Below are 17,715 nucleotides of genomic sequence, written 5' to 3'. Positions count from 1 at the left end.
TTTTATGGGTACAGTTTCAATCAGGGAATATGAAAAAGTTCTGGAAATGGTGGTGACAGTTGCATAACAATGTGAGTATACTAACTGCCAAGAACTGTGCTCTAAAAAATGATAAACATAAACTTTATGTACATCTTACAATTTAAAAAAAGTAATGATACTCATAAGCAAATTATCAGAATTAATGATAAAATATTACACTGACCTTGACTTTATCAATGCTTAAACCTCACTTTAAAGTATCTTTGAATGTTATTGTTTTACTAAATAATGTCATTGCAAGATAAATAAATATATTACCTCCTGAATTTCTTTTTCTAGTAGCTCCACCCTTTCTCGAAGATGTCTCCTCTCAGTATCAATTGAAAGAAGTTCCAGTCGAACCGAGCTACTTTCTCCCTCAGCTTGATGGGCTTTGACCTCCCAGTCTTCAGCACGGTTATGAAGCATCTGAAATCTATCTAACAAATCTTGATTTTCTTTTTCCTGGTTTTAAGTATAAGTAAATTGTTTCTAAATTAGTAACTGTCATCCATTGGAATACTCATATCATAAACATACACACACACTGGGATTTTTGTTTTAATGAGGAACCATACGCTATCTGTGCAGACAGCATACTAAGTAAGATCTGTGGGGAAATATAAAAATACGGTAGGCAAGATCTCCTCTCTCATATCTTAATATCTATGAGAAGAGACAGGAAAAGAAATAAATAAATGAGGAGACAGAATAAACACACATCAAAATATTTTTTAGATTATCAGTCTTAAATTCAACCTAAATATTTTTTATATACCTTAGCAGCCATTAAGCTCTCCCATCGTGACACTTCAGTTATGTAATTATGAACTCTACTCTTCATTTCTTCTTTTTCTTGAACTGCTGCTTCCAATTCCAGTGAGATTTCCTGTTAATCAGAGAATTGAAGACAGATAAATCTACAATAAATGTGGCACCTAATGAGTTCTATTTATTTTATTTTTTTATTTTTTTATTTATGATAGCCACAGAGAGAGAGAGAGAGAGAGAGAGAGAGAGAGAGAGAGGCAGAGACACAGGCAGAGGGAGAAGCAGGCTCCATGCACCGGGAGTCCGACGTGGGATTCGATCCCGGGTCTCCAGGATCGAGCCCTGGGCCAAAGGCAGGCGCCAAACCGCTGCGCCACCCAGGGGTCCCCATGAGTTCTATTTATATTCAAAAGCTCCTTTTGAATTGGGGGAATAAGAGTAGGAGAAAGGAAAACTGTTCCTAAGAGTTATTTTCACATGTTTTTCTTGACCGTGACTTTTTAACCAAATATTACCACCCATTTCCCTCAAATAGTCTTGACCACGTATCTGGCATTTATATTATGGGGCTAGCTATGCTCAAGGGTTGTCATTTTAAAAAATTCATGTATCAGCGCTATGTTTTATACTGAATACTAAAAGTAATTTTTAAAAAATTTAAAATATTTAAAACAGGAAAATCATTTATCTTCTTAGTGTAATCCTTTAATAAACCAGCACAAACAAAACCGATACTTCTCAGTATCTGCCATTCTAAAATATTAACTTACTTATAGGTATATCTCTAAGTTGTTGAAAGGATGTGTGAATAATTAAAATCATGGATCTTTAAAACATAGCACTTTGCCTTGAAAGTGATGTTGAGGGTGACAATGGTATCTGCCACAGACAATACAATGTTCTCAGCTTTAGGAGTCCTTATAACAAAGACCAAAATAGTAAGGAGACCACAGTTGTAACAATTAGACACCCTGTGATATACAGCAGCGTTCTAAACCATACTTTTTAATACTCTTATAAATTCAATTCCCCTCAAAGAATTATTTATGTTGTTCATATTAATATCATTAAATTTTAGAAAACATATTTAGAGCTTTAAAATTTAGCAAAGAATGAATATGGAGTAAAACAAAGTTTATGCATTGTGCTCATACCTGGTTTTCTCTTGCCATTGTATTCAGATCTTCTTGTAATCTTCTGTTTTCCTTAAAAGACACTTCTTTAGATTTTCCTACTTCATCAAGTTCTTTGTGAGCTGCATCAAGCTGGCGCCGGAGGCTGCTTATTTCTCGCTCCCGATTAGTCAACGTTTCCTTTATCTGGCTGTTAACACAAAGGATGTGGAAATAATAAAGTTTTTTGGAAAAATGTAAATCATTTAAAAGAAAACTGCTGTACTCTGAATTAAGTACACTAAGAATACAAGAAATTATACTGCATTAAGACACTGATAAATTAGGTAAAGCAGATATTTTAGATCTCTACCAATCATCATATGGAAATAGTAATAAAATAAATTTATAATTCTAAAAGTCAGGTAAAAATAGAGGACTTTTTTTTTTCTTCTTAAATAGAGGACTTTAAAATATTAGGAGCAAAACATAATAGATTCAATTGTTAAGTATTATTTAATATTTAAGTCTCCACTACCATGTAATGTGTAAAGGCATATAAAATAATAGTGACTTTTGTCTTGAAGTAGAGATTAGACATAAAATGTAAAATTGTGTAACTATTCAAGATAGGTTTTGATGTAGAACAAATTTCAGATTGGCTACTAAAGTAATCCAAGTTTTTTTTTTTTTTTTTTTAAAGATTTTATTTATTTATGAGAGACACAGAGAGAGAGAGAGAGGCAGAGACACAGGAAGCGGGAGAAGTAGGCTCCCTGCGAGGAGCCTGATGTGGGACTCGATCCCGGTACTCGGGGATCATGCCCTGGGCCAAAGGCAGGCACTAAACTGCTGAGCCACCCAGGGATCCCAAGTAATCCAAGTTTTAATAATTAGGGTCTGAACAGAGTAATTATGGTAGAAATAAAGAGCAATAGGTATGAAAAGAATAACAAGTCAGACATAACAACTGAGATTTGATGATGGAGAGGAGAAAGTTAAAGAGGATGGCATGTTCATGGAAGACACTCAGATGCTGCCACCAGCAAAAACGGGAAAACTGAACAAAGAAATTACCTATGATCAAATTGCTACTTAAATACATAAGCTATATTCACTGAAACTTTCTAAAAAAAGCTGGATGCCATTTCATTGATTACTTACTTCATAGAAGATTCACATTCTGAGACTGTCTTCTTCATCTGAGCAATAGCTTTTTCCTACAGAAATTATGAAAATATGATTCTAAAACATTCATATAAAAATGTCTTTACTTGAATTTATATAATTTATCACATTTATATAAATTACTCTATAAAAGAAAGCTTCAAAGTAAACATTTCTATGTCTCAATACTTTACATATTGGCATGCTTTTACCCATTCTAAGAACCTGAATTGTTTCCTTGAATTTGCTATAATCATATTTGATAAAATTACATTCCATAAATAGAATTTTTTGGGGGGGGTTGGGGAGAAAGGCATGTGCCCATGAGTGATGGGGCAGGGGGGAGGGGCAGGAGAGGGAAAGAGAGAACCTTAAGCTCCATGCCCAGTGCAGAGCCCAACACAGGGCTTAAGTGCACAACCCTGAGATTGTTGACCTCAGCCAAAATGAAGAGTAGGATCCTTAACCAACTGAGCCACCCAGGCGCCTCTATAAATAGAACTTTTGCAGATCCAAATTAATGGCATGAAATGAAATTTAAGAATATTAGAAGATTAGGCTGTAGGCCTTAGGAATTTACATATTTGAAAGAGAGAATGAGATAATTTCTGTTGAGATGCCGGATAAAGGTATTTAGCTGTCACATACTTTATTAACCAGGTTTTCTTGCAAGTTTGCAATCTTTTCTGTCTTCTCATCTACTGTCTCCTGAAGAAAGTCTTTCTCTTTATCAATAACATCAATGGTCTTTTTCATTACATGAGCCTCTTCACTCTGCGAAGTCATCTGAAGGTATAGTTTATCTATAAAGAGAAATGTTTGTTAGACCAAATAAAGTAGGTTTAGCAAAAGCAAAATTTAAAAATGCTTACCTATTTTTTCCTGCAGTATGCTTATTTGTGCTTGGGCTGATTCAAGTTCATCTCTTTTCTTGGAGAGCCGGTGCTGACAATCATCAAGTGACCGCTGTAGCTGCTCATTTACTAGCCTAAAGAATCAGTGGATAAAAACAAATGGCATTCTTTATCTCTAGTAGAAATAATTTTTTAAAAATGAGAGATTTTAAAAAATATTATTTTTAAAGTTTCTTTTATTTATTTTAAAGCTCTTCCAGTATAATCAATGGTATTATATTATATATTATTTCTTGCTGTCCACCATTCTTCTTCAAAATGGTTCCATCTTCCTAAAAATAATATAGTATAAAAATCAAATTAATTATATACTCTTTTCTAGAGGTTTCCTGGTAGTTTTAAAGTTCTTGTTTCCTAATATTAACACACTTTTCCTTGTAAAATCTATTTTCAAACGTGGAGGTAAAGGCATGCCCTGTTTTTACAGCATGGCCTGGCACTTCCAAGGATTATCCATAAATCCAGACTGGTGAGCTTTTAATTTTGCTTTCTATTTCGACTTTTTTGGTAGGTAGTCAACTGGAGGTCTTAGTAAACAGGGAAAATGGACAATTATTGTAGTGCAATCTATGAAGAATTCAGGGAGACCAATATCCTCTATCTACAAGGGAAAATGCTCAAAAATAGAAGGCCCACCCATAGAGTCCCTGTGGACACTGGGACACCAAGTGGTTGGCAGTGTTTGAAGTTCTAAGTAGAAATGTAAAATAGGAAGGTTAATACCTAATAAAAGTATGATTGATAAAGGAAGGCAGTATAACATCTTGACTGTATACATAAAGTAGGCTCTTGGTGAGTCCTAAAAATAGCTTTACCTTTTCATACTCTAGTGTAGACAGGAAGGGGACAGTAGAGATTCTTTTTTTTTTTTTTTTAAGATTTATTTATTCATGAGAGGCACACACACGCAGAGAGAGAGAGAGAGAGAGAGAGAGAAAGAGAGAGGCACAGACACAGGCAGAGGGAGAAGCAAGCTCCATGCAGGGAGCCCGATGTGGGACTCGATCCCGGGACTCCAGGATCAAGTCCTGGGCTAAATGCGGCGCTTAACCGCTGAGCCACCCAGGGATCCTGACAATATAGATTCTATAACAGATCCTGGATGTAACTTCTCTGACAGAAATACTGCTGTTAAGATAAAGGTCTGCTTAATGAAAGAACTGAGGTATAAAGGTGATAAGGATGAATAGTTGAGTGACTATCATATTATTTGTTCATCATGGTGTTTGGAAAGGAAAATCTGAGAACTATGTTATTAGGAGAAATTAACCAATTTCTTAGCTTTGAAAGCGTTATGAACATACCAAAGGGAGTGATGACTTACCACAAGACAGTGAAGCAGTAAAATTTAAAACCAAAGTTCTAGCTCTCTACTTATGAGCCATGTGGCTGATTGGACAGGACCATCTCTTGGTCTCAAATTCCTTAGTTATACTACATTACATAGAGGGACACATGATTTCATTTTAGGGGACAAGCAGTGTAGGTTTGGAATTTTAATGGCATACTAGAGGAAAGAGAAACAGTAATGATATCCATATTTTATTTTTTTGACTTTGTGACCATATTTACCATTTTAACCATTTACATTTACCATGTAAATCAGTGGCATTAAATACATTCACAGTCCTGTATACCCATTACCAGTACCTACCCAAAACTTTTTCATCCTCACCAACATAAACTCTGTACCTACTGAACAACTCCTCCTTCTCTCTTCCCATTCTCTGGTAACCTCTACTTCCTGTCTTTATGAATTTAACTCTAGGTACCACACATAAGTAAAATCATACAATATTTGCTCTTTAGTGCCTGGCTTATTGCATTTAGCACGATGTGTTCAAGGTTAATCCATGTTGTAGCAAGTGTCAGAATTTCCTTTCTCTTTATGGTCAATCCAGTGTACGTATGTATCACAATCTGTCCATCTGTCGATGGGTATTTGGGCTGTTACTTTCTTTTGGCTATTGTGAAGTGCTGCTAGGAACATTTGTGTACATATACTGGTCTATTCTTAATTCTTTTAGGTACATATCTAAAATTGCTGGGTCATATGGTAATCCTATGTTTACAGCTTCTTGAAGACGTGCCAGATTATTTTCCACAGCGCTGGACTATTTTACATGTTCCCATCAGCAATGAGAGTTCTGGTTTCTCTATTCCCTTGCCAACACTTGTATTTTCTTTTTCTCATTTAGAGCCATGGTAAGGGGTATAAAGTGATACCGCATTATGATTTTGACTTGCTTTTTCCTAATAAGCATCTTTTCATGTGTTTGCTGGTCATTTATATACCTTATTTGGAGAAATGCCTATTCAAGTCCTTTGTCCATTTAGACAGGTTGCTTGTCTTGTTATTGTTCAGTTATAAGAGTTCTTCATACATTTTGGACACTAGACGCTTATCAGTGTTATGAATTGAAAATATTTTCTCCTGGGACACCTGGGTGGCTCAGCGGTTGAGCATCTGCCTTTGGCTCAGGGTGTGATCCTGGAGTCCTGGGATCGAGTTCCACATCGGGCTCCCTGCTTGGAGCCTGCTTCTCCCTCTGCCTGTGTCTCTGCCTCTCTCTGTGTCTCTTATGAATAAGTAATTAAAATCTTTATTTTATTAAAGATTTTATTTATCTATTCATAGAAACAGAGAGAGAGTGAGAGAGAGAGAGAGAGAGAGGCAGAGACACAGGCAGAGGGAGAAGCAGGCATCATACAGAGAGCCTGCCGTGGGACTAGATCCAGGGCCTCCAGGATCACACCCTGGGCTGCAGGCGGCGCTAAACCACTGTGCCACCGGGGCTGCCTGTAAATAAAATCTTTAAATAAAAAAATTTTTCTCCCATTCTGCAAGTTGTCACTTTCTTGATAAAGTATTTTTTTAAATTTTTATTATTTTTTAAAGATTTTATTTATTCATGAGAGACACAGAGAGAGAGAGAGAGAGAGAGAGAGAGGCAGAGACATAGGCAGAGGGAGAAGCAGGCTCCATGCAGGGAGCTCATGTGGGACTAGATGCCAGGACTTCAGGATCATGCCCTGAGGCAAAGGCAGATGCTCAACCACTGAGCCACTCAGGGATCCCCATAAAGTCTTTTGATACACAAAGTTTTCTATTTTGTTGGAAGTCTAATTTAACTACTTTTTCTTTTGTTGCTTATTCTTACTGGTGTCCTTAGAATCCATTGCCAAACCCAAAGTCATTAAGATTTTCTCCTATGTTTTCTTCAAGAATTTTATGGTTTTAGCTCTTCTATTTAGGTCACTGACCCATTTTGAGTTAATTTTTTAATTAGAGTGAGGTACGGGTCCAGTTTCATTCTTTGGCATGTGGATATCCAGCTATTCTAGCACCATTTATTTTATTTTATTTTATTTTTAATTTTTTTTTTATTTATTTATGATAGGCACACAGTGAGAGAGAGAGAGGCAGAGACACAGGCAGAGGGAGAAGCAGGCTCCATGCACCGGGAGCCCGATGTGGGATTCGATCCCGGGTCTCCAGGATCGCGCCCTGGGCCAAAGGCAGGCGCCAAACTGCTGCGCCACCCAGGGATCCCTCTAGCACCATTTATTGATGAGACTATTCTTTCTCTATTGAATGCTCTTGGCGCCCTTGTTGAAATCAACTGGCCATAGATACATGGGTTTATTTCTGGACTTTCAGTTTTATCCAATTGGGCCATATGTCTATCTTTATGCCAGTTATCACATTGTTTTGAATGCTGTACCTTAAAAACAAAAAGATTTTATTTATTTGAGAGAGAGAGTATGTGGAGAGAGACGAGAGGAGAAGCAGACCCCCCCCCACTGAGCAGGGAGCCCAATGCAGGGCTCCATCCCAGGAGTCTGGGATCATGATCCGAGCTGAAGGCAAATGCCCCCAACAGACTGAGCCACCCAGGCACCCTGCTTTTTTTCTTTTTGGTATATAATACTGTATACCAGCTTTGGTATATAATACTGTATACCAGCTTTAAGTGTACAACATAGTGATTTGACTTTTTATATGTTACAAAATGACCACCACAAAAGATCTAGTTACCACCTGTCACCAAAGTGATTACAATACTACTGGTTATATTCTCTCCGCTGTACTTTACATCCCTGTGACTTCTCTTTCTTTGTCTTTGTCACTTAGTGTAATAGCTTCTAGGTCCATCCATGTTTTCACAGATTGTCACAAAATGACAAGAGCTCATGCTTTTTTATGGTAATATGCCACTGTATATGTATATACTATATCTTTTTTTTTTTTTTTACATTTTTTAATCCACTTATCAATGGATACTTGAGTTGCTTCCCTATCTTGGCTCTTGTAAATGCTGCAGTAAACATAAGAGTGTATATAACTTTTTGAATTAGTGTTTTAATTTTCTTTGAAAAATCACTGGATCATATGGTACTTTTTTTTGAAGACCCACCACACTGTTTTCCACAGTTGCTGCACCAATTTACATATCCACCAACAGTGAATGAGGCTTCTTTTTTTCTCCATATCCTCACCAACACTTGTTACTTACTGTCTTTTTGATTCTAGCCATTTTGATAGCCTTAGGTGATATCTCACTGTGCTTTTGATTTGTACTTCCTGATGATTAGTGATGTCGAGCATCTTTTCATGTGTTTCTTGGCCATCTAAACATCTATGGAAAAATGTCTATTCACATCCTCCACCCATTTTTTAATTGATTATTTTTTGGTGTTCAGTTGTATGAGTTCTTTATATATTTTGGATATTAACCTCTAATGAGATACATGATTTGCAAATATTGTTCACAATATTGGGAGAAGTCCAGAAATAAGCCCATGTATCTATGTAGGCTGCCTTTTCATTTTGTTGATGGTTTCCTTTACTGTGCAAAGGCGTTTGTCTGATATAGTTCCAATTGTTTATTTTTGCTTTTATTGCCCTTGCCTTAGAAAGATCCAAAAAATATATTGGACCAATAACCAAGAGTTTACTGCCTGTTTTCTTTTTTTTTTTTTTTTTTTGTTTTCTTTTTAAGAGTTTTATAATTTCAAATCTTACATTTAGGGCTCTAATTCATTTTGAGTTTATTTTTTGTATATGGTATAAGAAAGTGGTCCAGTTTCCCCAACACCATTTATTGAAGAAGCAATCTTTTCTCCATTGTATATTATGGCCTCCTTTGCCACAAACTAATGGACCATATAAGAGTGCATTTATTTCCAGTCTTTCTGTTCTGTTCCATTGATTAGAATGTGTTTTTGTGTGCCAGTACCATACTGTTTTGATTACTCTGGCTTTGTAGTAGTTTGAAATCTGGGAGCATGATACCACCAGCTTCAATCTTTCTCAAAATTGCTTTGGCTACTTGGAGGGTTTATGGTTCTGTCTAAATTTTAAGATTTTTCATTCTAGTTCTGTAAAAAATGTTTGTGGTATTTTGATTAGGATGCACTGAATCTGTAGATTGATTTGGGTAGTATAAACATTTTAACAATATTCTTCAAATCCATGTACACAGTCTTTCTTTCCATTTATTTCTGTCATCTTCAATTACTTTCATCAAAGTCTTATAATATTCAGATTACAGGTCTTTTACCTCCTTGGTTAAATTTATTCCTAGGTATTTTATTCTTTTGGATGCAACTAAAAAAGGAATTTTCTTAACATCACCTTCTGCTCATTCTGTATTAAGTGTACAGTAACCCAAAAGATTTCTATATATTAACTTTGTATCCTGCAACATTACTGAGTTCATTTATTAGTTTTAATAGTTTTTTGGTTTCTGTAAGGTTTTTTTTTTTTTTTTTTAAATTTTATTTATTCATGAGAGACACACAGAGAGAGGCAGAGACATAGGTAGAGGGAGAAGCAGGTTCCTCTAGGGGACCCCAACATAGGACTCGATCCTGGGACTCCAGGACCATGCCCTGAGCCAAAGGTAGATGCTCAACCACTGAACCGCCCAGGTGCCCTTCCCAGGTTATACAAGGTAAACAAAAAGTCCTCATAATCCTTTCCTATAATACAGTGTCTATGAGAGAAACAGTACACGGGGTTAACCAAAGAAAAGAATATTATAACAACAACAAAAAAAAAGTGAAAGGAGCTGTATGCTAGGGGATCCAAGGGCACTTGAAAGCTCCTCCATGTAAAACTGAGAAGGGGGGCACCCAGGTGGCTTAGTGGTTGAGCATCTGCCTTTGGCTCAGGTTGTGATCCAGGGGTCCCGTGATAGAGTCTTGCATAAGGCTCCCTGCAGGGGATTAAAAAAAAAACAAACAAACTGAGAGGGTCTCCTGTGAGAAAAGGAAATGGGGAGTTTTGGCTACAGTGTAAAGGAAAAGCAAAATGGATTAAATGCCAGTTCCTGACAGCTCAACACAAGAGGAAAACAGGTAGACTAATAATTCTGGCTGACAGAAATACATCGTAGTATCTATACTTTGGAGCTGAGTAAAGACATAAACCAGACGAAGATAGGCTGATCCCTTCAGCTAGCTTTCCAGAGGATGTATGTAGCACTCACAAAAAAGAAAAAAAGAAAAAAAGAAAAAAGCAGCTTTCACCTTAGTTCTAACTAAAGTCAAACTTATGAAGATTTGTAGTCAGAGCAACAAAAGGCAAAAATTGGAGATACTCTATGTGAGTTCCTAATATAGTATTCCTTAATTAATCAGACAATGATCTCTTGATTTTAATTTGTTAAAGTTGTTTGATAATCACACATCTCCTTATGAACAGATGTTGGTCTTTCTTTTCCTAATTATTCCTTGGATTTTCAATCCTGCTGTTTATTTTATTATATATTTTGCAATTCTCATTATTTGTATATTAGGTCTGTGTCTTTCATCATTTCCTTTTATTCTTCTGGGTTCTGAATTCTAGATGAATTACTTGAGTTTGTTTTCTATTTTACGAACCTAGTTTTCAGAAATATCCATTCCACTATTCACTAGCACTTTTAATTTATCAATCTTTCTTTATTTTTTTAAAAAAGATTTTTATTTATTCATGAGAGAGACAGAGAGAGAAGCAGAGACATAGGCAGAGGGAGAAACAGGCTCCCCGCAGGGAGCCCGAAGTGGGACTCGATCCCAGACCCTGGGATTATGCCCTGAGCCAAAGGCTGACCGCTCAACCACTGAGCCACCCAGGTGTCCCACTTTCTTTTTCAAAAAATTCTACCTATTTCAGGGGTGCCTGGGTGGCTAAGTTGGTTAAGCATCTGCTTTTGCTCAGATCATGATCCCAGGGTCCTGATATCAAGCCCGGAGTCTGGCTCTCTGCTCAGTGGAGAACTTGCTTCTCCCTCTCCCTCTGCACCCCTCCACAGCCCCAGCTCATGTGCCGTCTCTCACTACTTCAAATAAAGTAAATCTTCTAGAAAAAGATTCTACCTATTTGAGAGAGAAAGATCAAGAAAGAGCATGAGCAGTGGGGAGGGAAAGAGGAAGAGGGAGAAGCAGGCTTCCTGCTCAGCAGGGTGCAGGGCAATCCCAGGAGCCCAGGATCATGGCCTGAGCTGAAGGCAGACACTTAACTGACTGAAAACCCATCAATCTTCTTTTTTTTTCCCATCTTCTTTCTAATCATCATTACTACAATCCTTTCTAATCTCAAGTTGTTATTATCTCAGGAGTGATTTAGTTTTACATATGCAATGTCATGTTGGCATCTGAAAATCTTTTTCTGATCATTACTGCAAATGTAATTTAGAGAGGAATATCTCCTCTGATTCTTCAGAGTGATCTTCTTCTGATCTTAAGTCTTTTTACTTATTACAGCTACCCAGCCCAGAAAAAAACTTTGCTGACTTTTTGTTTCCTTCAATGTTCTGTTTTCTTTTTTCTTTTTTTTTTAAGATTTTAATCATTCATTCATTCATTCATTCATTCATTCATTCATTCATTCAATAGAGACACAGAGAGAGAGAGAGGAAGAGACACAGGCAGAGGGAGAAGCAGGCTCCATGCAGGGAACCTGACGTGGGACTCGATCCCGGGTCTCCAGGATCACACCCCGGGGCTGCAGGCAGCGCCAAACCACTGCGCCACCGGGGCTGCCCAATGTTCTGTGTTTTAAATTTACTAAGAGCTAAACAAAGACCCAATCTCCTAAGGCAAACACATTCTGCATTACTCTATCATTCTGATATAAATCATCCACTCCTTTTGATTTTATGAAGAAATGTTTCCTAAATCTAGCCTCTCTTAAAGTTCATTGCCACTGTTTCCAGTCCAGACACATGGTCTCCAACGTTTGCCATCAGTCTCTTATGACTCCAAATACATCTTCCTAATTTTTGCCAGAGTTTACTTCGTAAAAGGCACACTAATAAACACTAACATCATCCCTTGGGTTAAAATTTGTTTGTTCTCCATATTTATAAAGTAAAATCCACACACTCTTGGTTATCACACAATGTCCTTCATAACCTGACTCTAACCTATAGATATAGCTTATTTTTCCATACTGACCTTCTTAACTTTCAGATGCATTGCATTTTAGATTCTGTATATGCATATTCTTATTTTATATTCTTTGAAAGAAGAAAGACAAGGACAATGGCAAGCAAAAAAATCCTGTAATTTTCAGCAACCCTACAGTAGTAGGGAGTATAAATAATAGGAGGTAGCTAAGGGGAATTTTTGAAGGAAATAAGTATAAAAATCTGTGAGAGTTTTTAAAAATAGAGATACTCAAAACCTACTCAGGTTGGCTCAGTGAATCTGCCCTTAAACTCATACTTTTCAAAATCTCCACAGGTGATCCTGCTGCAAGGTCAACTGCTCAAAGGCCCAGTCCAAAATGCCACCACTAAGAACCTTCCATAGCCACTAATTTGTTCCCAGAAGTCAAATAACAAAACTTTCAATAAACTTACCTAAGAGAGTTCATCTCTGTCTTCTGATGAGATGAGTCACCAGCCACATGGCTAAGTTTTTGAGCTTGGAGTTTTGCTTTGTTCTCTAATGACTCTACTGTTTCTTTCATTATTAACATTTTAGATTTTAAATCACATCTTTCATCTTCAAGCTATAATTTAAATTAAAAAAATTAATAGATGTTTCAGTTTTGTCTTCCTAAGTACTCCTTAATAATATTTCTGGAGGAAAACTAAGGAAATAAATTAGATTTATTTAACCATACTTTATTTTTATTTATTTATTTGTTTTTAAAGATTTTATTTATTTATTTATTCATGAGAGACAGAGAGAGAGAGAGGCGCAGAGACAGGCAGAGGGATAAGCAGGCTTCATGCTGGAAGCATGACATGGGACTCAATCCCCGGTCTCCAGGATCACGACCTGGACTGAAGGTGGCGCTAAACCGCTGAGCCACCTGGGCTGCCCTTAACCATACTTTAAAAGTCATGTGTACAACTTTAGGTTCTAGATGTCAGAATGGGCATACACATTTACCTCTCCTTTTCAATATCAGTGAAATGAAAAAAAAAAAGATACAAAATAAAAGAGCAAGAAAGGAAGAAAAGAATATATCCATAACAACAAGGAAAAAGGAAGGGAAACCATTAGCAAATAGAGCAAACATTTTGAGGAATGTCTAAAAAACAGTAAGTACACAGGGCTAGGTTGAAGAAAAATCAGAACAGAAAATACTATAACCCAAACACAAAACAGGCAAGATTTAGATGAAGAAACTGTAAAATTTTCCTGAAGGACATAAAACACAAACTGATTTAATGTAAAGACACAACATGTTTCTGAATGGAAACACAATATTGGGAATATATTAAAAGTTAATGAGATAACTGTAAATTCAGTGAAATTTCGGTAAGAATCCTAACAGAACCTTTTTCAAAATAAGGAAGGTAGTAGCTTAGATTTCATTCTGAAGTTCATTTAGGAAAAAACAGAATAGGAAAATTTGTGGGGGATTTATGAGATACCAGAATAAATTAAAAGCTACTATTAAACACTGTGGATTTCACACAAATGAGCAAATATATGTTTATGTGCACAGATGTAAATTTAGAAAAGGCAGCATTTTAAGGTAAGTGGGAAAAGAAAATGCTCTTTAAAAACAGAGTTGGGACAGCCACTCATTGAAGAAAAAAATAGATTTTTATTTTATTTTATATACAAAAATAAATTCTAAATGGAATAACGATCTATATATAAAACTCAAAACCAAGAAATATTTGTGTTAAATAGAAATCTTCCAGCTAAAACTGTAGAATGACCGCACACATTTGATCTCCCCTCACTTTGGAAATGACAGTAAAGGAATAGAAAGTTAAGTACTCACAAGACATAGAGAACAAGAAAATCAGTAGTGGATACTGACATCTATACCTTGTGGAAGACAAAGAGGAGATCGAATAGTGACTGAAAAGTGGAAGAAAGATACAACCTAAAGCAAAGTTTCTGAACCTAAAAACTACTGCTATTTGGGGCAAGAAAATCTACACTGGGACTGTCATACCCTAGAGAGCTCCTACCTCTTTCTAGAAAGTTCTTTTAGAAACCAAAAATATAACTAAATTTTAAAATAAATCAATAGAAGAGTTAGTAGATAAAGTTGATGAAATCTCAAAGAAGAACAAAAAGTCAGAGCAAATAAGGGAGAAAGGAAAATAACTTTACTTAGATCTCCTTAGGAGGTCCAAAACCAACTAATAAAAGTTCCAGAGGGGTGCCTGGCCAGTTCAGTAGGTTCAGCATGTGACTCTTGATCTCTGGGTCATGAGTTCAAGCCCCATGCCGAGTACAGAGCTTATTTAAAAAAAAAAAAAAAAAAGCTTCCAGAGGGAGAAAATAGAATAGTACAGTAAATTACCCAAGAAATTGAAAACAAGAGGTAAGGAGCAAATTCTGTGTTTTCAGAAATAAAAACATGTCATGTCCAAAGGACTATGGTATAGAATAATATCAGACATCTCAAAGGAAGTTAAGAGACAATGGAAAACAATATTCAAAATTTTTACTGAAAATAATTTTCTAATCTAGATTTCCATATACCTAAGCCAAATCATAAATCAATTATGAAATGTGAATAAAGACATTTTCAGACAAGCAGTGTACCAAAAAAATTTTCTCTCATGTAGTCTTTTCCAGGAACCTGTTAGAAAAGGTGCTATACAAGGATGAAGGAAAAAAAAAAAACAAGAATAAAATGTAAGATTCAATACAGAAGAGGAGGACAGAGAAATTCTTAAGAGAAGGACAGTCCACAATTGAGCGAGATAATGGAAAGCTCAAGAAGGGAAGTCTTCAGCAGGAAAAAACAAAACTAATAGGTTTGAATGTTCAAAAACAACTGATAGGTATGTGGTAGAGATGTTGGAGTTCTTGACAAAAATTAGCAACAGGTTTAATGAAAACGGAAAAATAACAAAAAGGAAAAAAAGGCAATTATTAACTCCAGGAAAAAGATCCATAAGAGAAAAGGCAAGAGTAGTACTATCCCATTTGGCCAACCCATGGGCCACAAGAAGTCATAATAATACAGATGGTTACTACTAAAGTAAGTATAATATATAATAAAACTATGTTTGAAATAATGGGGGAAGAAAAAGGTATCTAACATCACAGATACTCACTAAATAACCTTCAATCAACGAAGTTAAGACAAGTCTAAGCAGTTATACCAGCACATTATTTAGAAACAGGGAGGTAAATATCAGGAGGAATTATGATCGTTGTTAGTAGTTTTGGGGGTAAAGAGGTAGGAAAGGAAACTTTTTTTTTGGCACTAAAAATATTTCAAAATAAAAAAATATATTTCAAAATCCCTTGGGTATATCATGTACAAACAGGAATACATGTATTGTATAAAGAACAAAAAAAATTAAATTATATATCTACTATCTGGCTTAAAAATATATTACCTGAACCCCGAAACTACTTGTGAGCAGTCTCCAATCATATTCCCCAAACCCTGCCACAGTAACCACTATCAGGAGTCCTTATGTTTCTCATTTCTTACATTTTTATTGGTGTACCATATCTGTATGAATCTTTAAATAACATATAGTTTAGGTCTGCATATTTTTGAACTCTACAAAAGTAGAATCATACTGCCATGCTCTTTGACACTGTATTTATAAGATTCACACACATTGATGTTTGCAGCTACTATTCACTCATTTTCACTGCTCCATAATACTTCACTGTGTGAATTACTACCACCATTTCTCTATTTTCCTCATAACTGACATCAATATTGTTTCTTGTTTTCTACCAGAGAGTTAAATATTTTAGGCTTTGTGAGTACTATGGTCTGCTGCCCTCACTCCTTGGTAAAGTAAAGTGAAGTAAAGTGAAGTGAAGTAAAAGTAAAGTAAAATAAAAATAGCCACAAGCAATGTGTAGAAGATAAACATGGCTGTGTTCCAATAAAAACTTTATTACAAAGACAGACTAGTGGGAATGCTTGGGTGGCTCAGCAGTTTAGTGCCTGCCTTCAGCCTAGGGCGTGATCTTGGAGACCTGGGATCCAGTCCCACGTTGGGCTCCCTGCATAGAGCCTGCTTCTCCCTCTGCCTATATCTCTGCCTTTCTCTCTGTCTCTCATGGAGAAATAAAATCTTTTTAAAACAAACAACCAACCAACCAACAAACAAAACAAAGACAGACTAGAGGTCAGATTTGGTCTGGGGGCCACAGTTTGCTGACCTCCAACCAGGGTTCTCCGCAAGAAATGGATTTCCTGGCTCATAGAACATTGCTACGCAATGCCAAATTACCCTCCAAAAAGGTACCTGTTTGCTCCCTGACATATATTTGCTAAATTATGTGTGTTATAACTTAATTTTTTTGTAAGATTTTATTTTTTAAAAAGTAATCTCTACACCCAACGTGGGGCTTGAACTTACAACACTAACACCAAGAGTTGCATGCTCTACTGACTGAGCCAGCCATGTGCCCCTAACTTTTTAATTTCTGATGCCCTGATATATATAAAATGTTTTTATTATAGTTATAAGTTGTATTTCCTCTATTAGTGATGTAGAACACCTTTTTAGGTTTATTAACCATTTATAATTTCTTCTGCCATGAAGTGTCAATTCACATTTTCTGTTACTGTTTTTTGTTTTTTTGGGGTTTTTTTGGTTAAATGTATAGCAAATTCTCTTAGTGGCTTGTCTTTTCAATTAATGGCCATTTGATGAACAAGGGAGTTCTTGTCAACAAGGTCCTATTTATCTGTTTTCTTTCATCTGTGTTTAGGAGCTTACATTCTGGCAGCAAACACTTGCTAGCCAAGAGATGTTAGGGAAATTTCCTCTTTAAAGTTCTATAAAATGTTGAGAAAGTGCCTGACACACAGTAAATGCTTTATGAATTATTGCTATTATTATTTCCCAAGTCAAAAAGATTTTCTGCTTTTCTTCTTATTTTTAATTTTATTTTTTTAATTTTAAAAAAGACTTTATTTATTTTATTTTATTAATGAGAAGCACAGAGAGAGAGAGAGAGAGAGAGAGAGAGAGAGAGAGAGAGGCAGAGACACAGGAAGAGGGAGAAGCAGGCTCCATGCAGGGAGCCCAACGTGGGACTCGATCCTGGGACTCCAGGATCATATCCTGGGCTGAAGGCGGTGCTAAGCCGCTGAGCCACCCGGTGCCCTTCGTCTTCTTTTTTAAAGTAGACTCCACATCCAGTGTGGAGCCCAATGCAGGGCATGAACACAAGACCTGTGATCAAGACCTGAGCTGGGATCAAGATTCAGAATCTTAACCAACTGAGCCACCAACACACCCCATCTCCTATATTTTCTTTCAAAAACTGTAGCTATT

At 36.3% G+C, this 17,715-nt stretch overlaps 1 protein-coding gene across 5 annotated transcripts in view; it reads right to left on the bottom strand.

Annotated features, from left to right (window-relative positions):
- The window catches only part of CEP135 (centrosomal protein 135), a 78,223-nt gene that overhangs the window by 19,807 nt on the left and 40,701 nt on the right, over positions 1 to 17,715 (bottom strand). For all 5 annotated transcript variants that reach the window (XM_072775124.1, XM_072775129.1, XM_072775125.1 and 2 more), the window contains exons 15-21: positions 12,838 to 12,989; positions 3,944 to 4,059; positions 3,720 to 3,874; positions 3,069 to 3,124; positions 1,947 to 2,115; positions 800 to 910; positions 301 to 486 (exon numbers count right to left, since the gene is read on the bottom strand). In XM_072775124.1, the coding sequence (XP_072631225.1) occupies positions 301 to 486; positions 800 to 910; positions 1,947 to 2,115; positions 3,069 to 3,124; positions 3,720 to 3,874; positions 3,944 to 4,059; positions 12,838 to 12,989 (945 nt within the window). The remainder of the gene's footprint in view (positions 1 to 300; positions 487 to 799; positions 911 to 1,946; positions 2,116 to 3,068; positions 3,125 to 3,719; positions 3,875 to 3,943; positions 4,060 to 12,837; positions 12,990 to 17,715) is intronic.

Source organism: Canis lupus, chromosome 14 (assembly GCF_048164855.1).
Source record: "Canis lupus baileyi chromosome 14, mCanLup2.hap1, whole genome shotgun sequence".
NCBI classification, from domain to species: domain Eukaryota; kingdom Metazoa; phylum Chordata; class Mammalia; order Carnivora; family Canidae; genus Canis; species Canis lupus.
Note: the sequence above shows the minus strand (reverse complement) of the source record. Positions and strands in the feature narration are given on the sequence as shown.